The following is an 18,222-nucleotide window of genomic DNA, read 5'->3' as shown; positions in this document are numbered from 1 at the left end:
ATTTCGAGGAAATTAACCCCAAAATCAATCCCATCATCGACCCTTTGTGATATGGAATCTTGTAGTACAATGTCAAAGAGATCCATACAATAACACACAAGTTATGTCTGGAAGTTATAAAAATGCTTATTTTCGGCCCCTTTTTGGCCCCTAATTATTTAACTGTTGGTACCATAACCCCCAAAATCAATCCCAACCTTCCTATTGTGGTATTGAACCTTATGGTAAAATTTCATAGAGATCCATTCACTTAAACTAAAGTTAGAGTGCGAAAACCATTGTGTATTCGGACGACGACGCCGGACGACGACGACGACGACGACGACGACGCCAACGTCATACCAATATATATATACGACCACAAAATTTTTTTGCGGTCGTATAAAAACAAAGATAACCATGAAAACTTAATTGGCTAATGAACCATGAAAATGATGTCAAAGTCAGATGAACTCTGCCAGACAGACATGTACACCTTAAAATAATTCCATACACCAAATATAGTTGACATATTGCTTATAGAAGTTGATAAACAGACAAAACATTGAAAACTTGACATTGACCAATGAACTATGAACATGAGGTAAGGTCAAATGAAACATGCCAGTCAGACATGTACACGTTAGATCACGTTACAATCATTCCATACACCAAATATACTTGACCTGTTGCTTATAGTATCTGAGATGCGGATTTGACCACGTTTATTAACTGAACCTTGACCACTGATCCTTAAAATGAGGTCTATGTCAGGAGAACCCTGTCTGACGGACATGTAGACCTTGCAAGGAACTCATATACTAAATATAGTAATCCTATTGCTCATAATAAGTAATAAGTGAGAAATTCACATGACAAAAAAAACAAGATTTTTTCCCAAGCAGTCGCTGAACCATGACAATAAGGTCAAGGACAAAGGACATATGCCAGACGGAAACTTCGTAACATAATGCATCTGCCTATAAGTTATGAAGCATCTAGGTCTTCTATCTTCTGAAATATAAAGCTTTAAACAAATATTTACGCTGTCAACGGATTATAATCCCTATGTCTCGTATTCTGAAACTTTCGTCGCAAGCGAGAAAAAAATATATAGGCCTATATAAGTACTTAGACAAACTCGCCTGCATGGTTTCTGGGTATGAAAGCTTCTATTCATATAAAGGCCTACTCTATTTCAAGATCCAGTATCCAGGTTGGAAATATCAGCGACTCATACATGTTGTATATGTATCTGGTATTGATCACGGAACCATAGCGATATATATGGTGAAACAGTAATGTTTAAAAGATTCCGTCAAATTAACTCTTTAAGGTTCATCATAACAACCGGACAAAAATGGCTGTGTTTATTTGTCGTTTTTCGGTTTTTTTTTGTTTTTTTTTTGCAATTACGTGTCTGTGTGTCATCATCTTGAAAGTTTGAATATCCTGTTGGTACGAGCACACTAAGTCACAAATTTTCGTTATTTATCTATTCCGCGGTAGTCTATCACAATAAAACTTATTATGCCGTAAATATACATTAATTTATCTATACAATGGTGTATAACACGCCCACTTTGCTGTCTGAAAAAACAAACTCATCAAAGATACAAGGCTTATAATTTGGTATTTGTGGCTGGCCAATCCTAAGCGATGTATCCTTCTTACAATGTATATTCTTAATTGTTTTACGAAGTTTGAACATTGCTAACCTATTGTTGTCTCTATTCTATCGTTAAATCCGTAGTTTAATTGACAGTTCAGCAACATTCGACTTTCTGTAGTGTACATACTAAACTAGCTGAGATCTTGATTTGACATTCATAAGCCCCAATTTTTCAAATAATTGCATGCAAAATACAACGAAGCCAGTCTCATTAACTACTTTATATCAAAGTGTACATAGGCAAGCTGGCTAGCCATGAAATCAGGTTCAACCCACCATTTTCCTTAAAATTTCTGTACCAAGTCAGGAATATGGCAGTTGTTATCAAATAGTTCGTTTTGTATGTATGTTGTTGGCGTTTGTTTTTGTGGCACTTCAGTGTTCCTGTTGTTCATTTGTTTTCCTCTTATAGTTGATGTGTGTCCCTCGGTTTTAGTTTGTAAACCGGATTTGTTTTCTCTCAATCTATTTATGACTTTTGAACACCGGTATACTAATGTTGCCTTTAATTAGCGTTATCATAAAAGCATTCAAACTTCTGTAGTCAACAGCAATACAGTATCAAGTATTAAAAGAGAGGCGAAAGATATCAAAGGGACATTCAAACTCATAAGTAGAAAATAAACTAACAACTTGTCTTGCTGATCATTTTTGTTTCTAAAAGAGTTGCTCTATAATTTATAGTTTTCAAGATAATATGCAAAACACTAAAAATTGTAAAAAATCGTCTTTAAAGAGCAAGAACTCCAATAAGCAGTCGACTGACGAGTTCAGCAATGTTTGACTTATTTGTAGATCTTGTCTTGCTGATCACTTTAACTATTTTAAGATTCTCAGTTTGATTAAATTTCACCCAGTAGTTTCAGAGAAGATTTTTGCCAGGTTAATGGACGACTACGGACGACGGACACCAAGTGATGAGAAAAGATCACTTGGACATTTTTGTTCAACTTTTTATCTTGATAAGTAAGGTAATAAATATCATACTGTTAATTGGATATCTGTCTATATATTATTAATAAAATGCTTGACATTAAAATGTGTATGATCTAAAGAGCAAAGAGTGCTGTTATGTGCTAGAGAAGATGGCTGAAGTTGAACATAGCTAACAAGTCAGTGATTATAGGGATTATATTGCACTTTACTCCAAAAATATGCACAAATTCCTGACTGTTACTATAAATTAAAAAAAAATATTATACAATACATCAACGCTACAAGCTAGAGGACACAAAAAGTTCAATTGCTCAACAGAATGTCAAGAAGGTTCTCCCTGCCTAAGACTATAACCCTTGAAATGATTTTTTTCTAAACTATTCAATGCATTTTTTTCAATTTGTCCATCAGATTAATCAGAATCTAGAAATAATTCTAACCACCATAGTTTTCATCTAATGAGGATTTCTGTATAAAGCCTTCCATACAATAATCATGTAAAGTTTGGTTCAAACTGACGTATTAATTTCAAAGATGACAATAAGATTTCCAATCGAGTTTAAGTGAAACTTATTTTGCATAATTTCTCCCAAATCAGCAAAAACGTGAGGATTCTCACAACCATCATTTCTATAAAGCTAGGTACATTTGTGACTTCTATTCGAAGATGGATAAAAGACCTAGTAGTTTTAGAGAAGAAATTTTAACACTGATCTTTCAGAATTTAGCATTGCCTATCACAGCCATAGTTCATTCGATTGGAGCAAAGTAATGATTATTTTATAGAAGCTTTTCACGTATTCCTTCTGCCAAACCTAGGTAAGACTGGCTCAGTAGTATTAAAATTTTGATATAGGATCCAATGGGGAATCCATGTGGCAAAATTTTGAGGCTGAAATCATCATTTGTCGTAGCTTTGTTCTTAACACACCCTCATTGTCCTAGATATGTGGTAGACTTAACTGTATCTATTGTATCCTTTATTTCAAGTTAGATTGGATAGATGTGTTGAACATAGTCACCAAACTCTGCGGTTATTTAGTAAATGATAGGACATCATATATATAGAGGAACATGAAGTTAAAGGATAATGCTATCTTCTTTTAATTCTTTCGAAGAAGCCCACGTATGAAATCTGCTCATAAGATACCAAAGTGACATTCCAACTCATAAGTCAAAACAAACTGACAATGCTATGGCCAAAAAAGAAAAACAACGAAAAGACAAACAACAGTACACAAACTACAACATACAAAACTAAAGACTGAGCAACGAGAATCCCACCAAAAACCGGGTGATCCCAGGTACTCCGGAAGGGTAAGCAGATTCTGCTCCACTTTTGGCACCCTCCTTGTTGCTAATGTAAGTACAAACCCGGTGATCAGTCTAATTCAATAGGTCACATTCAAGGAAAAGAGGACGTGATTGTGTTTACGACAATTGGAACACATCTGTCGACATCTGTGAAACAGGAATTCCATAACAGTCAACTTACTGATAGCGCCCGTAAATATTTTGAAGGGATGATTTCAACTTCACTACTTTATACTACTGGTTCGATAGCTTCCTTGTAAGCAGCCCAAATTTAGGTATCCAACACAGTGAAGGAAGATCCAATTATCCATCTTTGGTTGAATTTCCAAAGGAACATACTAGTAGAACAAACCTTTGATTACCTCCTTAGTAAGTGTCATTGGGTATATGTTGAGTTTCCAAGCGAATTGTCAATACCTTATTCCTTTATCAAGCAGTTTATGTAATGTGATTTACACACAAAACCGATGTTGTTCTCGACTCTATCTGCGGGAATAACAACATCGTTATCATAAAGGTAGGACAGGTGCTTAGTAACATCTGGATTTTCAAAGATCAAAGTAGCATGTGTTTTCATAGACCCAATCAGTTTTTAATTCTATTTTGTACCAACAAATTTCACATCCTTAACCAATTCAGAAAGAGTACCGGTAACTAGGTCTTCTTTTTTGGCGTTTAACTATAGTCCTCCACTTAATCCATCAGTGTTTTGAAGTTGTGTCTCCAATTGACGTATTTAGCTTCACACTATTTGGGCATTTGGATAACACATTTCACAGAGAAGAGTTATTAAAAATGTTCTGGTCACCAGTATTTACATGGCTAGCCGGATTACATAAATGGGGAACTAACAGTGAACTGATTTGCGATGCAGAATATTGCCCAAGTTGATAGAGACCTTTGTCGGTAAAGAAAAGTTTTAGAAAGGATCTTTTCTCCTTTTCAGCTTTTCCTATGCAAACCAGTCGGAAAAGTCTGTGACTGGCAATATCTGAGATGATACCTGTAAGTTTGTTTTGATTTGAATGGGAGTTTGTAACAATGGTTTCCAAGCATAATTTATAGAGGGAAGGAACGTTGAAAGAGTCGTGAATAAAGCTTCTTGTGAATGTGATGAATACCCAACAGCTTTTGTATAAATGCAGTATTCATATTTAAAATTTGAAAGAAAAAATAACCTAGTAGTTTCTAGAAAAAATTGGAACTTACCAATCAGGATAAACTTTTCATTCAAGGCTTACCATGCTTTTTTTCTAATGATTCAGTCTGATCTAATTGTTTCAGAGATGTTGGGGAAAAATGAGAACCGTTTAGGAGATGAGATAAATGTGACCAGTTAACGGTAGCAAGACAACAAAGTTGAATCTAACTACACTTTTTCTAGAATTATACATCAAACGTTATGTTTTATAGTTTATTTCATATCAGACAGAATATTTAACTTAAGACCTCTAAGAGAAGTCCTGTTTATTTAATTACCAATGAACAGAATACAAATTTGACTCTCGAGTGCATTGATAAAAACATTGAGATATCTGATCAAGCCGTAGAATAAAAATCTGATAGATAACAAGACTAAACATACATGGACTCTATAACATGCATAAAATATTAAACAATATCATTTAAAATCTAACATGATATTTCTATTAATACAGCAAAGAAGACAAAAGTAAAACAATAACAGTTTCACATGATATATGAGTAAAAACAAAGCTCTAAATTGCTCAAAATGTATGAAAGTTCAACATGTGCAAATAATCTGATTACAATGTCCTATACTAGATACTACTGCAAAATTACCAGCCATATTTGTAATCTAAAGCATTATGCAGACTGTTTTATGCACACTACATCCTATTTGGATTTTATTTTACAATAAAAAATTCTACCTAAAAGAATCTTAGCACTTTAAGCTGAAAACTCACTGTCTGAGATCACTATAAATATTTAGTAGATTAATCCTCCCCTAATGGCTCAGAATTAAGTGTGTGTGTTAGGGTTAGGGGTATATTTTTTTTTAAATCTATGTATGATTCTGAAAGCTGCTGTAAAAATTTAAACAACTGTTAAATTTTATTCAATGTGCCTCCTGACCTACTCATATATTCAATTATGGAACATGACTTTAATCAAACTTAATAATGTAATAATACAATGAAACCTGCATTGCCTTCAGATTCATAGTGCTAAAAAAAATGATTCTGTTTAGCTTGTATGAAATAACATGGAAACTGAACAATACATGATAAGAAAATGTTGCTTAGTAACAATAAATTGACAGATAAATTATTTCACGGTTTCTTTGACCAACTTTCATCATAGCATAAGCAAGATTTGAAATTTGAGCAACCTGACCAGTAATATCCCAAAGAATATATAGGGTCAACAGCATATTCAAAAATAACCAAAGAGACAGCAAATCTATAAAAAGAGAAGGTTCATAATATTTAAATGTTGAAAGAATAATATAAAAAAATAACTTTTTGAGATCAAATGAGAAATTGAATTGTTGTGTATCATATTTAATAAAACATACATACTTTCAACCAGTGTGTCGGATGTATCAAATTTATAAAAACGAAAAATATTCTCACAGATCTAAGTTTACAAATATGCCAGCATAAGCCATAACCACCTTTACTTAGCATTCTCTTCTTTCAACAGGCATTTAAAAATTTTCCTCATAATCTGAATTGTGTTGTTTTATGGTTTAATTCTACTTGTAAAATCTCATCTAAGATACCAGGCTTTATAATTTGTAACAATGGCTATTAAACATTCTCCAACCAACCATATAAGATCATTGCTGCCCCCTCTACCAGCCTTGGGACAAATAACTAATGTTGTTTCTCTTTTAGCTGTTGGGTCTCTTTGACATATACCCTAGAACTCCGTTTAGTCAAATCAAAGAACAGTGAAACAAATTATGTCCTTAACTAATATTTACAATATATGCCATTTATAAGTCACCTATAAGTGTACTGATGCCCTTAACATCATAAAACATTACTACATGTACATATACTTTCATTCAATCTACATCTTCTCAATGTATCATTGTTTCTTTAGTACAATTCTAAAATTATGCTTTTAAAAAACTCATCAAAGATACCAGGCTTAACATACACACATAACGAATACACAAAATAAAAATATGAGCTTGCTAATCACCAATCAAAATATCATGTCGTGTTTTGTATGTGTGTAATAACAGTTCATAACAACAGCATTCTGTCCAGCCGTATGTATTGATATTTAACTGGGAACTAAGCAATGAAAAAAGGCAGCCCATACATAGAAACTGAAATGACTGAACCTGAACTTTGGGCAACATTATCCTTTTGAGAGAACATTTGGTGTAAAACCTACTATGTGCTGTTTTTTCATTATATTCAATTTTACTTTTGTAGTTCAATTCTAAAAAGTTTTAAATAAATAGGAACCAAACATTCAAATTATTAATGAAATACTTAGCTTAAACTTCATATAATGCAGGTGGAAAATTACAAATTGTGTAAAAACATTATGTGCTGACAATAGTTTGATTTCACTGCCACTGGGGGTGGGGTGTCAAAATTTTAAAAGAAAAATGTCTCCTGCTGATATCTGGAGAGTTGACAACTATACTTTTTGACATTCAACATTTGCTTCACTCATCACAATTGGAAGATGTCTACTTGCATGATTACCGAGACTTCATAATAATGATTTTCTATAAATTTTCAATAAGAGCATTAATGACCTTTCCATGTAATTATTAAAACTTGGATTCGTTTGGCAAAAATAAAATGGTAATAATATATCTCATATTTTTTTTCCGCTGTTTCAACATCGAATAATTCATGCATACAAAAATTTCAGAATTTACAGTATTTAAGGTCAAGTGTATTTTATCTTATTGTACCTTAAACCAAAAAAAATCCTCTCACAAAGCTAAAACATTAGATTATATGCTGACCTCAGTTCAAGTCAGCCATAGCATATTTTATAGATGGACCATGGTCTTACATCTCAAGACTCTAATCAGATATAACAAGGGGACTGGATTCTAGAAGAATCTGGCCTTTGTATATTTGGGTACAATATTTAAGTGTAACAGGTGAAATTCATATTCAATTAATGAAACTTTTAGAAAGTCTAATTTTGTTCTTTCTTAAACTCCAGAATTTCAATTTACATTTATTATTTTGTATAATGCTTAATTTGTATTAGCTACACATAATTATAATTCAAATTATAACTTAACTCATCATTTTATTATTTTCCAGAAATGTTTGAGGAAAATAATAAAAAAAAATAACATTTTCTACAGTAATACATTTAATGTATAAAATGATAAATAAAGGAAAGCTTTTTTGACGCTTTAAATACAAATCTTTTCACAGAATTTATACAGTTTTAAATTTGTAGTCTGTAATTGCAATAAAAGCTGAACACATTCACCCTAACAAACAATAATAACTGACTAAAAAAAATAACAAACTCACCGGTACACATACCAACCCCTATGATATTAATACACAAAACTTGCCATTGAGAAAACAAACTAGTGGCTACATGAAGTCTGTTCTAATCAAGCAAAAAAATTAATTTTTCTGTAGGCATTGTATCCTTACTTTAAATTATTTTTAGAAGTAAACCAAAACTAAGAGCAGAAGACCTAGGGACAACTTTCCATGAAGGTTTTCTTGTATGAATTGAGAAATTCAACAAAAAATATTTATTGCATGAAAATTCAGTTGTAGCATATGACTGGTAATTAAAGCACATAAAAATACAATGTTTAACAAAAATCGGTGCTCTTAATATCACAGTGTTAATCTTGTGACACACAATTTTACTTGGTAACTTATTCACACTAATTTTTTTGGGAATAAATTATCTGATTCATTGATAAAAATATTATACATTTGATATTTTATACATCAGAATATATAAAAAATTATTTTTACTTATCTGAATTATGAATAAAAATATTTTATATAAAACACAACATTTATAAGTTTCAATAATCTTTGAAACAAGAGATAAAAAAAATGAAGTTGAAAACATTCTTGTTTAAACTGGCCTGAGATAAGACTGAGCTGCAATTTATTTATGCTTGTATGTATACAGTACAGACATATGACTTTTTTTTGTCACCTATGAAAATTTTGAATGACCAATCTAGTCAAAAATAAACACCCCTTACCTTTCACACTTTTTATATATCAAATATTAAAAAAAAAAGAGTGTCATAGTCTAATTTGAAAACAAGATTTTAGTACATCATTTGTCTTTTTACGCTGGTAAGAGAAGTCACTAACAACATTTAAACTGCAGTACATACATACTCATCATGTTAAGAAACATCCTTAGAATTGTTCCTAGAAAACAAACTAAGAACAAATTTTCATAGTTTTCCTCTAAAGCGGAAGTGTTATTCTATTAAATTATCAATTTCAAAAGAGAGCACCAAAATACCGTAATACCAACAAAAAAATATTTGAAACTTCCATACATCAATATAAATGAAAATGTAACTACTTCTTATATTTAATGTCAAAATTTGTATATAACTTTAACATTTCATTTGATCTACTACAAGAATAAATGTGTTGCTTGGCAACTCTCTAAGAATTCCCATAGACTTGAAAAGTAGTGACTTAAGTCAATGTCAAGCTTGGACAAAACTTCCATACTGAATTAACTTAACCTGAATAGGCATGGCTTAAATATGGCTAAAAATGCTATGTTATTAAATGAAGTTCTATTTGAGAAAGGATAAATACTGATACTAATTTTAAATCATCTATATAATACTGTCATACCAATGTAATACAAACCCTTATTGAACATGTTGGTAAATTAATCAGCAACTAAAATTTTTTATTTTTTTAAAAGTTACACAGCCATTAACAGCATGCCTGATCAAGTCAAAATTTGAAGTAATACAATGATTACTTTAGTAATACACTGATTACTTTAGTAATACAATGATTACTTTAGTAATACAATGATTACTTTAGTAATTCAATGACTACTTTAGTAATACAATGATTACTTTAGTAATTCAATGATTACTTTAGTAATACATTGACTACTTTAGTAATACAATAATTACTTTAGTCTCTACTTGAAATACTGGGAAAAGGTAAGCTCTATCCAATCAAGTACTTCAAAGTTTACAGAGATAATTAACTAACATAACAAATATCACTAACAGTAATAAAATTCCAATTTCATTCTATCATTAACAGTATAGTACAGGAAACACTATTAAAATTCAAACCCTGCCCAATCAGGTTATTCTAGGACAACAATACTTTCCTGAAGTAATCAGTCCTTCACAAAAAAACACCTATAGACATATCACATTGACTACACCTGATAACATCTTTAAATTAAAAAATGTAAAATCATATTTACAATTCAATATAAAATTTCAAATATATAAAGGTGAAGAGATAAAATTTAGTGTGACCAGGCACAATATAAAATAGAAACCTAATTGTACCTTCCAAAATTTGAACTACTTGTCCTCTGCTAAGTATACAAGTACTATTATTTTTTTTTAATTGTCAAAAAGGCAACATAACAGAAAATGAAATCATATCACAGAAAATTTAGTTTATAAGGATAATTCTATCACAGAAACTATGTTTCAAATAAGGTTATATGTGAAACTAACACACTTTAATGTGAACAAATTTCAAAACAAATGATTATTTTAATAAAAAGCTTTGCAGACCACATCAAAAATCTTCACAGCCTTTTAAAATTGTCAATTCAAACTGATGATACAGCATGGTCAAGAGAATATGACAACAAATATTCCTACCAAGTACTTTTGGAAGGACCAACAGACACCAAACCCCTCCCCCTCTCACCCCAGCTTGTCTTGCAAAGGACAATTAGAAAAATAATGTATGTTTATATGTAATTGCAATTTGACCCTAAAAATGAAGTACTTGCTTAAACATCAAGTTAATCAAATCAATGGCCATGTATACAAGAAGTTTGAAAATGGAAGGTACATAAGATTTCTATATAAATAACAAATGTGCACTTTATATACATGTACAAATATTCAAAAACTTTAAATAGTACATTTTCAATTAAAATTCAATTTTTTTTACAAGCATTTTTATATACATATTCTAAAACTGTGGCGTAAAAACAATGCACTTTTATCAATAAGACTTAACAAAAGTAGAATGCAGAAACAACAAAGAACTACATGTACTGTAACTATCTCAGACTCTGTCTTAAAAATATAAAGAATACTATGGCTCATACCAGATAAAATATAGTCCTTAATGATATCATGCCTATAATGCTGACGTAATTTAAGTACCGGTACAATATTTTGTAAGATACAAGCCAGGCTTAATTCAAAGGTTGCTCATGAAGAGAAATCTAGTCAGATTTTCAGATGCTACATACATGGCAAATAAAAATGTCACAGAGGTGACACAATAAAAACAATTCGCCAAAATAGTCAAAAAGCGAGATGGTTACAATAACAAGTGTGCACACACAGAAAGGTCTCTCCTGCTTAATTTATTGAGATTTATTCAATGTTGAAAATATTTTAAGATAAAAATTCAAAAAGTAACATATAAACTTAACATTATTAATCAGTGTACTTGTCTAGTGTATTTCTTAAATAAATTTTCATTTTCTTCAACAGCAATCCAAGAATATAAAGATTAATTTTTTATGCACAATTATATTTTTTTGAAGGGTCTATTTTATGATATTCACAATTTTTACATTTGTAGTACATTAAAAAAAAAATTTCATAATATAAAATTATTTTTCAGTATGATTTTAAGAAAGGACCACCAAGTGATTTCAGAAAGAGGCTGCACACCTTTTTCTTTTGAAACCACCATTTTGACCGTAAAGGTAAAGTTAAAATGTAATTTTGTTTTTGTTGTTGTTCAAATGCACATCTTTTCTAAAAGTTCAAACAAACAAAAATATGTATGCTAAATTCATAGCAGATATGTTGTATTATGTGCTTTTGGTAAATTCTTCAGTTTATTAACCACTCACAACTTGAGAATGATTTTTTTGTAATGATACATAATGTTTTTTTCAAAATGAGGCTGTAAGAACAAACAGAATATAATACTGATCTTCTGAATATACATATTATGATTCTAGTGAGGGATGTCAAAATACTTACCTTCTAAACAGCAATGATCCCCTTAATGTCAAAATAAAATGACTGTATCTATAATTCAGATTTTCTAATATGATTTCCAATATAAACCTTCCTAGAAATTTCTTCAAAATCTGTCAAGAAACATCAAATCAAATAGAATGCTTACAAAGCATTTTTCATGTTAGTGATATTTCTAAGGGCCATAAGTATAAGACTGGTAATTTTTTTGGTTATGTTTTGCCAACAGTCAATGACTGAATGACAATGATTAAAAGAAATCCTTACCAAATGATTATTTTTAAAATTGAGGGTTCAAAATAGTGGCCTAACATCTTCTTCTTTTAATCTTTGTATTCAACATCACTAGAGTCAATTATATATTCATTAATAATTTTGATTGTGTTCTTCAGAACATATCCTAATGTATTCATCTTGACAATGGTTGCACAAAAAATCTATATAACGTTGTGAGTTCTGGTCAATATCAACCAACAATATTGATAATAAAAGTCTGATAAATTTTAAAAAAAAATATAAATTGTAATGTTTACAAATTTTAATTTCAAAATTAACCCTGATGGCCTCATGTGTAAGCATGCACAAACAGGATAAAGTAAAGTAAATAACACAGATTTAAAGAAAGGAAAGGTGTAAAATCTACTTGGCCTTATGATGAGAAATGAAGTCATGGAATGTTTGATTATATTTACAGTTGCACCAAGAATGAAAGACAAACAACAACCACATAACCTACAGAATCAAATATGTACCTTAGTATAACAAATGTATGTACCTTAGTATAACAATACACCTTATCGCTATTTGTCCGCCATTACTGGACATCACACAGTTTCAAGTAAAATTTTGACGTCACATTAGAAAATAACTGATGCCACAATGGAAAAGTGGTTGTTGTATGACGTGAATAGTTCAACCGGCGCAGATTCTCGGGTCAAGCGGCGTAGATTTCCAGATAGCGATAAGGTCTATGTTAGTTGTTCGATTCCTAGTCATCATAGATAAAACAGGGATCTAAGATTACATACATATCTTGGTATATAACACCTTGACCACAGCCCTTTCAGCATAGGCTTGTAAAATTTTTATTTGGCAGTAAGAATTACTACTACAGGCCAATAAAATCTTTACAAAAATGTTGCAATGTGTGAGTCCTGTCGCTGCAAAAGTTTACCATGAAGACTAATAATATGTCTGTTTCATAGTCATCAAAGTCAAAACAAGGATCTTACATATCCTAGTTAGAATACTATATTAATATAGTACAATAAACACTTATTCTGTTACAAATATAGGCTGAGTTCACAAGAAAAATCAACATCATTCAAGTTTGGATAAAGAATGTTTCAACTCAAATCACCTTAGATTTTGCTTATTTTTTACTTTTTTTATATGATAAGAAGTTGTAATAATAATTATCATACAACTCTCATTTAAAATTGGGAAAAAAAATAATCTGAGCTGCCATACTCATTTAATTTTTGATTCTCAAATGAATTTCGGCCATATCGTACAGTACAGGCTAACTGTATTGGATTCTGTAAGCTATAATAATTCAACAATATAATCTATAAAGTACACTAATCATCTATAACAATAGGACTAGTCCGATGATTCACATCAGGATGATCCTCTTCGTTGCTTTCCTCCTCAATCTCCTCATCAGTATCAACGACATAACTCTCGGACTCGCTAGCGGAGAATTCTTCACTATTGTCGTCAATCACGATTACATCCTCTTCATTCTCCTCTTGGGAATTGTCTGAATGTTTTCGTTTCTCTCCACGACTACTCTGAAACAACTCTGAGGCACTGCCAGTTTCTTCTGTTGCCACTGTAACATCTTCTGCAACATTGACTTGTTCATTCATGTTGGCAGGTGTATGAGTGCGAGGCACAAACCCTGTACTACAAATAGACGAGGTATTTGATGCACTAGAGATGCTTGATAAATTTGATAAATTTCTCTTAGGTGATGGCTGAGAATTCAACTGACTTGATGATTCGCCAGAACTTGAGGAATGAGTGCTGTCTGAAGAAAAACTACGATCTTCTACTGAATTTTTCATCATTTTACGACGTTTTAGAACCAAAGGGGCTTTTGCCACATCCTGTAGTCTGAAACCTTCCCGAGTAGCTTTGTGAAAGGCACCTAAAGTTACGCTGAGTTGACTATTAACTGTATGATTTAGTACACCCGGTGTCCTCAGAGGGGTACATGAGTAACATGAACTATTATGTCTATTTAGCCATTCATTGTCTTTGAGATCGTCCATAGTTAATCTCTTTGATGGTTCCACTGTTAATAATCCTGCAAACAAAAGTAATTCTTATATACATGTAAATAATAAATATGATGATGATGGATGGCTGCTTAACGTCCAGCGGCAAATTAATTGCACATTCAGGATGAAAATATGTTGATTTAATATGAATATTAACCCTGCTTTGTACTAAACTGACAAGCTGAGCTGGATTTTTAACGTGCTAGTTCACAAGTTATTTACAGTCTGCAGGAAGACATGTCATCTTACCCGGACACATTATTCTGACTCCAAACCAACCAGTCTTTACACTTACTCCTTACTTATGCATACTTAGGGGAGAAGTAGCAAATACCAATTTTAAAGTCTTTGGTTTGACCAGGCTGGAGTTCAGGCTGGAATTCGAAAACCCACTACCACCCCCACTCGACTTCTAGTTTTCCATCTTAGGGTAATGGAATCAAATCAGACAGGAGACTCAATCTTAATTTAGATGATATCTAAAAACATTTTAGAAAATCCTATCAATAATTAATTAATTGTTACTGTGTAATACCACCATTGATTTTCCCCTATTAGTCTTTGTTAAATTTGCACTTTTCAAAAAATTGTGCAGAATTTATCTTTGTTTCAAATAAAGAAATACTTGGCATGAGTAAAGTTTTATCCTGTCCAGTACTATAGAAAAAATTTCACATAACATTTCATTGCATATAAGAAAGTAACCATCACTGGAAGTTAACCAATCAAATTTCCCCCTTTTTTAACCTGTGTACAAGCTTTAGTAACCATGTAACCTCAAGTTTCCAAAATATTCTATAGAAACCCCAAATAAAAAAATAATGGTGCTTTGAAATACCCAAGATATATGTTTATGACCCAGAAATGTTTTACTGCAATGAAATGTAGGATCAATTACCTACAACTGTCAAATTCAAGGGAATATTTTTTTCCGACCTATTTTCGTATGCAACCGGATGTGACGTACTATGATTTGGTGGTATTACACCTAAAGAAGACTTTTTTGTTAAATAAACTGAATGTGACTTTTTTCCTTTGTAATACTGGTTATTTCAAGCATTCCTGTCAAGATTTTTCATAATCAGTTCAATAGTTTGAGAAAAATCTAGTATAATGTAAGACGACATCTACAGTGTTTCGAGCAAAATTTCTTCGAAAAATCCAAACCAAGCCGCATCATGATAGAATATAGTGTGGACCAATAAATGATCAAATATTTATCTCATCTGCCTACAAACAGTTGAATATGATACAAAAGATGACTTTAGGATGATAAATACTACTAATGGACCTCTTTGTCTTCCTTATAAGGTCTCTTTTGGTCCATTTATACCTCTCATTTCCTCAAAATTTCTACTTTTTAGGCCAATAAATAAAATTTTTGGGGTAACTTTCACTCATTTATGATAGAAATGTTATAATAAATGATTAATTGAAGTATTCAAGCTGAATGAACTATCCGTATAAAAGTTTACTGTCTCCAAGGAGGTTTCAATAAGTCCTTACGTAAAATTTAAATTTACACCGCGTTCCATAGAGTGACATAAAAAGCTTCTCTTTTGGTGAATAATTTGTTGTTACTGCTTTAAAAATAATTTCATTTACTTAAAACTATATAGTTTTTAAAGTATTTCTTAGGAAAAATTTTCTGGTATAGCAGAATATAAGAAATAAGGAGAAAAAGCTCCCCAAAAACTCTAAGTATGGCTTGTTCTGTCAACTAATTAATATTCATGGTAAAGTCCTATTTCAAGGAAATTTTCTCATAAAATGTGTTTTGGAGACTCAATCCACTCAGAATATTTCATTATTTGTAATATTTCACTTAAATAGCAAGAAATTTAAACACATGAGAGTACTCACAAGGTCAAAGGTGCATGTACAGCTTCCCATATTAAATAGGTGTAATACCACCATTGATTTCCCCCTATTAGTCTTTGTTAAATTTGCACTTTTCAAAAAATTGTGCAGAATTTATCTTTGTTTCAAATAAAGAAATACTTGGCATGAGTAAAGTTTTATCCTGTCCAGTACTATAGAAAAAATTTCACATAACATTTCATTGCATATAAGAAAATAACCATCACTGGAAGTTAACCAATCAAATTTTCCCCCTTTTTTAACCTGTGTACAAGCTTTAGTAACCATGTAACCTCAAGTTTCCAAAATATTCTATAGAAACCCCAAATAAAAAAATAATGGTGCTTTGAAATACCCAAGTTATATGTTTATGACCCAGAAATGTTTTACTGCAATGAAATGTAGGATCAATTACCTACAACTGTCAAATTCAAGGGAATATTTTTTTCCGACCTATTTTCGTATGCAACCGGATGTGACGTACTATGATTTGGTGGTATTACACCTTAATCAAATCAAAGGAGGATGATAGCTCTGTAGTCTGTCATTGTTCTCAGAGTTATAAGGGCCAGTATCAGTACTTCTATAAATACTACTGAAGTACTAGTAAATATGAGTTGTAATTTTGGCATATGCACCCTATTGACATATGAAACTGTCTATAGGTTGCACTTTGTAAATAAAGCTGTTTCACAAACCACGCCTCTTTTGGGCAGATATATAATATTCATAGATATTTTGTTTTGTTTACCTACTGGTTCCCGGATATGATCTTTATGTTTCATCTCGTAGAGACATAACTTTGGAATGTTACCAGTATAAATACACATGGATAGTGGCTAAATTGAATTCTGAGGAAGACCCAAAGTGAAGGGAGGGGTAGTACAGAATATGACAGTTGTTTTCCATTCGTTTGATGTGTTTGAGCTTTAAATTTTGCCATTTGATAAGGGACTTTCTGATTTGAATTTTCCTTGGAGTTTGGTATTTTTGTTATTTTACTTTTTAGTATTAGTTTAAAATCTTAGAAGTTCGGGTCATATAAATGTTGAAAATATGCTGCACAGCCCTATATTTTGACCTTAGTCGTGCATAAGAGCTTTCCATTCTAAGATATAATTTTTTACGAAACTTCATAGTAAATGTGATACAGTTTTAGCCGTATAAGGAGTTCCTATGGGAAATTGCATTGTCTATATTTACAGAAGTGCAACCTATCTATCAAAAATTTTGAACTTTTAATTCTTGCATTTTTCAAACTTCTTTAAAAAGTTACATTTTATAATTCTGACCTTGAATGAGATCTTTAGCTTGTTCTGAAACATCTTTCCATTCTGGTGTGGAGAAATCAAACTGTCCCCCCTTTATTCTCTTCATGATGGATTCAGCACTGTCTTCATTTTTGTATGTCTGAAATGGCACTGTTCCCGATAACATGGTGTACTGAAAAATATAAATTTACTTGTTAAGAGGGTCTGCATGGAGTTTACAGATTGGAGAATAATGGGAAAAAGTGCAGAATAAAAGGCTAAAAAATAAAGAATAGAGATTAATGAGCAAAATAAATAAAGAAAAGAGAAAAATGGTATAAAAATCAAAGAATAAAGAAATGAAGGAACCCCCATCCAGACCTTCTTATTAACAGTTAATATTAGTTTCCATGATATCTTTTACTAAACTGATAAAACCCATAAATAAACAATTTGAACTGTGAGATATTACTCTTATCATAATATCGAATAATTATTTAGTAACAGGAAGTTGTTATACAATGGATTATAAATGCACCAATCAGTATAGCTTGCTAATATAAAGCTTGATACAAAATTTCAGGAATCTATGATTGAAAGTTTCTAAGAGAATTTCAATGAAAATTTCATACATAGCCCTTATGCATTAGGATATATCAATATCAATTAACATGAAGTAGATGAACAATGCATCTGAAAATGCATCACATGGTAAAGCATGCTAACAGGAAGCTGGCTACCAAATTTCAGAAA

The 18,222-nt window shown here is 31.5% G+C and overlaps 1 protein-coding gene across 1 annotated transcript in view; it reads right to left on the bottom strand.

Moving 5' to 3' along the window:
* Nucleotides 1–5,301: 5,301 nt before the first annotated feature.
* Nucleotides 5,302–18,222, bottom strand: part of LOC127738749 (ribosomal protein S6 kinase alpha-5-like) — a 33,395-nt gene continuing 20,474 nt past the window's right edge. Inside the window, exons 15-16 of the mRNA XM_052250094.1 lie at nt 17,512–17,662; nt 5,302–14,385 (exon numbers count right to left, since the gene is read on the bottom strand). Of these exons, the coding sequence (XP_052106054.1) occupies nt 13,655–14,385; nt 17,512–17,662 (882 nt within the window). The 3' untranslated portion in view covers nt 5,302–13,654. The remainder of the gene's footprint in view (nt 14,386–17,511; nt 17,663–18,222) is intronic.

The sequence above is a fragment of the Mytilus californianus genome, unplaced genomic scaffold, assembly GCF_021869535.1.
Source record: "Mytilus californianus isolate M0D057914Y unplaced genomic scaffold, xbMytCali1.0.p SCAF_4, whole genome shotgun sequence".
Classification (NCBI taxonomy): Eukaryota; Metazoa; Mollusca; class Bivalvia; order Mytilida; family Mytilidae; genus Mytilus; species Mytilus californianus.
Note: the sequence above shows the minus strand (reverse complement) of the source record. Positions and strands in the feature narration are given on the sequence as shown.